This window comes from Physeter macrocephalus, chromosome 9, assembly GCF_002837175.3.
Source record: "Physeter macrocephalus isolate SW-GA chromosome 9, ASM283717v5, whole genome shotgun sequence".
Classification (NCBI taxonomy): domain Eukaryota; kingdom Metazoa; phylum Chordata; class Mammalia; order Artiodactyla; family Physeteridae; genus Physeter; species Physeter macrocephalus.
The window spans coordinates 4,986,748-4,995,178 of NC_041222.1; the positions used below are offsets into that span (position 1 = coordinate 4,986,748).

Here is an 8,431-nt window from a genome sequence, read left to right on the forward strand (position 1 = left end):
TTATTACATACTAGGCTAGAAATGAGTGCTAATAAAAGGAAGGTAGTAAATAAAAACTTTCTAGTAAGCATAAAGTATCATAAAAATCTTAAAGATAAAATTTTTATTTCATTCTAAATTAATTACTAGACTCATTTGTCATAGGAAGCTTTGTTTTTCTTGCGCTCTTATATTAAAATAATTAAAAACCTCACTGAAAAGTAAGTTTATTTTTTAGAAAATGAAGATATTCTGTGCCTGGATGAATGCAAATTTTGAATTTGTGCTGTATGAATTAATAGATATTGCAGGATATCCATTCCCCACTAAAAACTAAAGTATTTGATTGGTCATTTATTCCCTAGAGAATGATGCAGCATCCTCAACATGATGTTTTCGTTGCCAGTCACAATCTTTTCTCTACCTAGCATTCAGCTTCTTCTCTAGACTGGGACAGACCAAGGAATTATTCCATAGGCTTCCTTTGCAGATCTGTCTTCTCCTTCCACCATTTCCAGTGCCAATGACACTACCGTTCAGGTCTTCTCTAGAAAGACACCTCATAAGCCCTCTCTAAACCAGGCCCATTCTAAAATCACCTCAGTGTTAAATTGAATCCAGGTGGGTCTCCATCTGTATCAGAGTGCCTCCAGAGGCATGCTCACAGATGATAAAACATCAGAGCAATTGCCTGGTCAAGAGATGAAAGGCCAAAGACAATGCAACTTACTGATTTCTAATTTTGAGCCGTTCATTGCAGTGCCAAACTCTTATGTTAGAATCCTTTTATTTGTATTAATCAAAATAAATTATCTAGGTGTAGGACTCTATAAAAAAAAATCTCCTACTTTTATACCTGGGCATTAAGGGGTGTTTCCATTCCAATTTTACTTTTCCTACGTAGAAGTCCCTCTTCTTGACATTAATAATTAACCAGTAAACCAACTTACCCAAGTTCTTCAATCTCGGTTTACTTAAAAGGAGAATAACTTCAGGAGGGTTATATCCATGGTTTACTGCTACCTCCAGCATGGGCCTGTGGGGCGTACTTTGTTTTTTAATCTTCATGGGGAAAAGTTGGGGACAGGAACAAACGTAAGTAAAACAACCCATCTTTATTTTTCAATGCATCTTATTAATGTGATGAGTGAAAAAGTAAATTCAACAGACTGTGTTAATTTGTAAATAACTTTCTACTTCTGGGAACACTAAGTGAATAGTCTCACCTCTGAATAAGAAAGTCATGTAGCATTTTGATTTGATGAGTGGCTAATGACATGACAGTTTTAGGGGATTGTTACTTATAAAAATTTACATAAGTGATTATTCAAATTCCTCTTCAAAACAGCACAAACTAAACTCAAGATAATAAACTTGCTTGGTGTTTCTGGCTTGTTTCTATCTGGTGCAGAGTTTTCTTTGTGTTTTCCACGTACTGTACATAGTAAAGCAAGGGTTACTTGGGGTTCAATTCTAAACCTGTAGTTTGAAAAAATCTATTGTTATAATTACTTCCAAATTTATGAGCTAATGCTTCATAAATTTTAGTGTTATTATTGAAATAATGTGTATTTTAAACTAAATCTTTAAAATATTGATATCATATCTAGAAATAACATTTTAGTACTGATAAGTAACTGGAGAGTATCTAATCAAGCCTACTCATTTCCTGTAAGGGTAAATCCAGACAGAGGAAGTAACTTGCCAAAGGTCACACCACTAAGAGAAACAGAAGTAGGACTTGTATTAAGGACTCCTCTTTACCACTTCAATTTTTTCCCATTTTGTTATAAATGTATACTTTAAATATGTAAAATATATTATAAATATAAATGTATACTTAGGATGTCATAAATTTATATATAGCACTCTCCCAACCCTAATCTGATTATCTCACATGGCCACAATCACCCCATTTCCTGGATAGTTTTCATTTATTCCTTCTTGAAAGACAGCCGACTGAAGTTCAGAGAGATTGGATTAAATGACTTCAAATTAGTGGTAGAACTAGGACTAGAACCTGGGTCCCATGATACTTAATTTTTTCTACTACACTGTACTGGCCCTTAATAAACATCTCTCTTTCTCTGAAAAAGTGAGAGTATGCCATTTACAACATGGGAATCAATAAATTTAATTGATTGATTCAACAACAACTTTTTGAGCACGTACTATGTGATAGGCACTGAGGATATAGTAGATGATACAGAGCTTGCATTCAAGTGGGAGAAGAAAATGATGAACCAATGAGTGAATGAGTAAATAAATAAGGTCAGGTAGTTATTGGTACCATGAAGGAAAAAAATAAAGGACAGTAAGAAGATAAAGAAATGATGGGACACTATTTAAAAGTGTAGACAAGGAAGGTTCTCTAAGGAGGTGACACTCAAACAGAGCTTGAAGGAAGTAACAGAGCAAACCATGCAAATATCTGGAGAAAGAACATTCCAGGTAGAGGCCAAACTAGAATTTGTGCCTCTCTGCAAGCTCAGGGGCCATATTCTCTACAACTATTGAAAGAAAATAAGAAAAGTATGAAATACTTTATAGCTACTAATGTATCAGTAAGGACGAAAGTCTGTATGAATGGGTGGTTCCAGAGCTGTCTTTTAGGGACCTGAAACATGAATTATTTTATATTTCACCACCACCACCACATAGACAATCAAAAGTAAAACAATACTAAACTGAAAAATATAAAACTTCTAACAATACCAAAATTAAAATAGCTTTTTTTTTCTAAATTTTTCTTGCAAAAATTCTTCATAAATTCGGTTTAGCCTAGCAACTGAAAGTGTTAATTCAGGAAACGGGCTGCTCGGGTTCAATTCCTAATTCTGTAATTTGATAGCTATGTGACCTTGGGAAAGTCAATTATTCAGTTTCCTCCTCTGTAAAATCGGAGTAATAGTAAGATTTTTTTCATAGAGGGGTTGTCACAACACAGTGAGTTTATATATATATATGTCTTAAAATAGTGCCTAACAATGAGTAAGATTTCAGTAACTGTACCTTATTATCATCAAAGCTGAACATTCCTCATTTTCTGCTGTTCCTGGGTAAGCACATGGGGAATTGAGAAGATGGTTGGAAATCTGGAGATTCTTTTCCCCCTTTTACAATTTTTCTGTGAATGGTTCCAAATTAGTTGTCATGTAGGAGAATTGCCAGTTGCTTTAAACTATTCAATTGCTTCCAAATTAATTTCATTGTTATTAAAGACTTGCTGATTTAAAAAAACTTTTTAAATGTCATAGTGTTGTAAGAGATTGCAATAATTCTTCCAGGTGTGCTGGCCAGTGCCCTCCAGGCCTGTTCGGCCAATTGAATTATTCAATCACCTTTTGGGTTGAAGTACACTTCTTTTTCTTTTAATAGCATATGTAGCTTTCACTCTTCCAATTAACTATTTTGTGATACATACTTAATAACCTAGTTTATATTTGTAACTTTTCTTTTAATAAAACAATGAAAATTCACCCATTTTAAGATTTCTATTTCAAAAACTTACATTGATTCATGTCCATTCTTTAAAAATCACATAAAAAATAAAACTGGGGGAACAGCTCACGGTTAGGAACATAGTTTGTAACCTTGACCTCAATTATACGCATAACAGAAAGTGAGGCCTGAATATAAAGACCTGCTTCATTGGGCTTCCCTGGTGGGGCGGTGGTTAAGAATCTGCCTGCCAATGCGGGGCACACGGGTTGGAGCCCTGTTCCGGGAAGATCCCACATGCCGTGGAGCAGCTAAGCCCGTGTGCCACAACCACTGAGCCTGCGCTCTAGAGCCCACAGGCCACAACTACTGAAGCCTGCACGCCTAGAGGTCATGCTTTTCAACAAGAGAAGCCACCGCAGTGAGAAGCCCGCGCACCGCAACGAAGAGTAGACCCCGCTCGCCGCAACTAGAGAAAGCCCGTGCACAGCAACGAAGACCCAACGCAGCCAAAAAAAAAGATCTGCCTCATTCACTTACAAGCCATATGACCTTGGTCAAATTATCCTCTTATCACTTATCAATGATGTAAAGTCTACATCATTGGCCTGTTGTAAATATTAAAAGACTTGTATGTAAAGCCCTAATACAGCCTCTCAATTAATGTTATAATCATTATTGTTGTATGATTGTTATCATTTGTTCCTCAAGGACCTCCATCATTACTTTCATTTCTAAATGCATTCCCTAGTTCACTGTTATTCTATTCTTTATCCACTCACTAGGATAACACAATAATTCTAAGATTACTTCCTTTCAACTTACTCAGTGAACTTAATGAATCATAACGTTTATTGACTACTGAGCATGCTAGGTGCTTCCAGATAGGTATTCTCATCTCATCCTTAGCACCCTGGTAAAGAAGGTGATATTTTCCCAGGTAAATTAAACTGATCCTTCTCTTTTCCTATTTCAACAGGTATGTCATTTCAGCACCAAAAGTATTCTGTGTTGGAGCATCTGAAAATATTGTAATTCAAGTTTATGGATACACTGAAGAATTTGATGCAACAATCTCTATCAAAAGTTATCCTGACAAAAAATTTACTTATTCTTCAGGCCATGTTACTTTATCCACAGTAAATAAATTCCAAAATTCTGCACTCTTAACAGTATGTATTTATCCTTCAATTTCTTTATACTTATAGAATATTCTCAGTAAAATGTGTACCAAGTTTGAATATTGATAACATAGAGATTTGATCATTTATACCACTCTACCACTGCGTGATTATTAGATTATGTCAGTCACTAATAAGTGAGTCATAAGCACAAGAATATTATACTTACTTTTAGGTTTGTACATATTTAAGTAACATTGTACTAAAAATAGTTTTTATTATATTGCAAATAATAAAAAGTCAACACTGAGAGTCCTCCAAAACATCTTATCCTTTAAAAGGGGTCTGTGTATTACTCAGGTTTGAGAAACACTGATCTAAATAAATTCTAACCAAATGTAGGAATTCTTTGATTAATGTTCTTGATGGTAAATGCTCTAACCTCTTAACAAATACTTCCACTTTTTAGGTTTATTAAGAAATAAAATTCATTTCCCAAAAGTAGACACTCTTATCTGATGCCATTAGCCACACACATGTGGCTGTTACCTTTAAATTTAAATCAATCAAATGTAACTAAAATAAAAAATTCAGTTCATCACTCCTACTAGCCACCTTTCAAGTGCTTAAATAGCCACAGGAATTGGTGGCACCATACTGAACAGCTCTCCCTCATCACATAGAGCTCTGTTGAACAGTTCTAACTCAGATGGCTAATTGGAAAAGTAAATTAGGGTGGGGAAATCATAAAACTGATGCATATCTTAAGCATTTAACTTTATCTTAACATTACAACGTATCTTTATTTGCTAATCGTTAAATGTTGTGCCCAGGTCTTTTCTTGGGTCCACTGGCTGGAGCAGAAATTCTTATTTATAATGTGTCACAGCTTTAACGAATCATTTGTTCTACAGTTTCTATTAGATACTTAGATACTTGCAAAGCAATCTGAGTGTAGCATCTTTATAGATTTTTACCGTTTTCCAAACTTTTACAGTACTCTCACATATCTCATTCAACATGGTTTGTTTTAGTGATTAACTTTTATCTCATGTTTTCAAAGCCGAAGTTTTCATAAAAACACTTTTCTTTCTTCTGTTACTTTCCGTGTATTAAATGTGCATATCATGCAGTGTAAAGTGGATCATTACAATTACATAGACAAATTGGAAAGCACATGGCTCAACCCGTGGAAGCAGAAGGATGTAGATAGAATACAAAGTGTCCTGAACATCAGTCAGGATGTTGAACTGAGGGGATGGAGAACATGGGCTAATCCAACGAGCTGATGAAGTGAAAGTTTAAGAGAGCTCATATAGTAGTAGTTTTTACTAAATGCATGTAAAATTTGGGAAGCACAGAACCAAAAAGATTTTTAATTGCTTAAAGCTAAATGTTGATTGTGACATTTGATATTGAAGGGCTTTGGGCAAAATTTATTTACTACTTTGGCTCCTATACTACTTTTTAAATAACATGTTTTATATCCTTAAAATTATTATACTCTTTTCCATCAACATTGTCTTTTACAGATACAACCCAAACAATTGTCTGGAGGACAAGACCCAGTTTCACATGTGTATTTGGATGTTGTATCAAAGCATTTTTCAAAATCAAAAAAAATGCCAGTAACCTATGACAATGGATTCCTCTTCATTCATACAGACAAACCTGTTTACACTCCACACCAGTCAGGTAGATTATAAAATGCTTCTTTCTCTGCGGGGGAGTGGGATTGGGATTGACACTATACTGTAGAGGTTTTTGTGTTTTTTTTCCAAGCTTGAGCAGCTGGGTAAATGATGATGGCATTTATTTAAACTGAACTTTGGATGTGGGGAAGAGTTTTTATTTATTTATTTTTAATTTTTATTTTATATTGGAGTATAGTTGATTTACAATGTTGTGTTAGTTTCAAGTGTACAGCAAAATGATTCAGTTATACATATAACTATTCTTTTTCAAATTCTTTTCCCATTGAGGTTATTACAGAATATTGAGCAGAGGGCCCTGTGCTATACTGTAGGTCCTTGTTGGTTATCTATTTTAAATATAGTAGTGTGAACACTCCCAGACTCATTCTATGAGGCCACCATCACCCTGATACCAAAACCAGACAAAGATACCACAAAAAAAGTAAATTACTGGCCAATATCACTGTAGAGCTTTTTAAAACTTGAATTTAAGTGGAGATAGGTTTCCAACTGCTCAAAAGAGTCTCAATTCCCAGTGATTTTTACACTTATAAATATAATTTTAATTTTAAATTCATACACAAATTGTTAAACAATTAAACAGAATTTAATTTTAAATTTAAATCTTAAATTCATATGGAAATGACAAAAATTAACAATTATATTATCTACCTCATCAGTTATTCCCTTGTAGAAAAAAGCTATTTAAGAATTGTGAAATGTAGTGTTAGGTCTTATTATTAAACAAGTTTAAGATGTAACTGCAAATATAATTTTGGCAATGAGAAAATAATTTATTATAAAGCAGTGATCATAAAAAATGGTCTATTACTTTGGAGCTAATCCTCAAATTCAGAAAACAAATCAAACCCTAAGAATCAGATGTTTCAGCAAAAAATAAACTAAATCACAGAAATATATGGATATTAATTTTCTAAGGGGATCTGCCTAAAGAAAGTTCCTATTAGAACATTGTTTTGTATTCTTGGTTTATCTGTTAGAGGGGGAAAGGGCAGGATAGCCAGTCAAAACTCTGGGATTGATGATTGACTGGATTTATTCCCAAGGAACCAAAAATAAACAGAAAAGTGTGAATGCTGACCACGTATGTTCATGTGTCTGCAAAACCTTCGATTCCTCCATCACTCCCTGTTGCCAGAATTAACTTTTGAGCACATCAGAGATGGAATTATGAGAGAACTGTATGTGGAAGGGGGAGGTTATGGAGTTTCAATAATGACATTATTGGTGAAGGAAAGAGGAAGGGAGGCAGGACCAGCCAGCTTTGTTGAAAACATTTCAGGTAGTACATACCTGCTACATACTGGTTGATGTTGATAGTATGGGGTGGAACAGGCCTGCACCACTACCTTTTTAGCAGGAGCTCCTGTTATGACCAGATCAGAAAGGAAAGGCCTAGAGAGGGTGGGGTATTGTTTTCAGCTTGGACAGAATATCATAGCCAGAATAGTACTCTCTTGACTCCAAGATGACTTGATGTACATGGAGATAGTCTCTGCCCATAAAGCTTGGGCCCTTTTTAAACATCATACCCAGAAACAAATATATCCATACCCTTGTGTTCCTCCTATGTTACAGGAAGCTTCATTAATTGGGTCCTGTTGACACTACCTACTATTTAGCATCCTCATCTTTGTCCAACAAGTAGTCTGATACCCAGAGCTTGGGACCTCTCTTAGCTATCAAGGCTTTCCTTAAGAACAGCCTTGGGACTTTCCTGGTGGTACAGTGGTTAAGAATCCGCCTTGCAATGCAGGGGATGTGGGTTCGATCCCTGGTCGGGGAGCCAAGATCCCACATGCCTCTGCAGTATTATAACAGATTCAATGAAGACTTTAAAAATGGTCCACATCAAAAAAATCTTAAAAAAAAAAATTAAGAACAGCCTCATATGTTATTTCTTTGTCGGAACCTTAGTGTAAGAAGATGTGGTATCCTCATCTATTCTAACCATAGAGGAGAGCTAGAGAACTTTCTTCTAAATTTCTTTTTTTAATAAATTTATTTATTTATTTTTGGCTGTGTTGGGTCTTCGTTGCTGTGCGCGGGCTTTCTCTAGTTGTGGAGAGCAGGGGCTACTCTTCGTTGCAGTGCGCGGTGGCTTCTCATTGCAGAGCGTGGGCTCTAGGCGCATGGGCTTCAGTAGTTGTGGCACGCGGGCTCAGTTGCTCTGCA

The 8,431-nt window shown here is 35.4% G+C and overlaps 1 protein-coding gene across 1 annotated transcript in view; it reads left to right on the forward strand.

Annotated features, from left to right (window-relative positions):
- The first annotated feature begins 1,009 nt into the window (after positions 1–1,009).
- C5 (complement C5) overlaps positions 1,010–8,431 on the forward strand; it is an 80,311-nt gene continuing 72,889 nt past the window's right edge. Inside the window, exons 1-3 of the mRNA XM_007123628.3 lie at positions 1,010–1,074; positions 4,400–4,592; positions 6,074–6,236. Coding sequence (XP_007123690.1) covers positions 1,010–1,074; positions 4,400–4,592; positions 6,074–6,236 — 421 coding nt within the window. The remainder of the gene's footprint in view (positions 1,075–4,399; positions 4,593–6,073; positions 6,237–8,431) is intronic.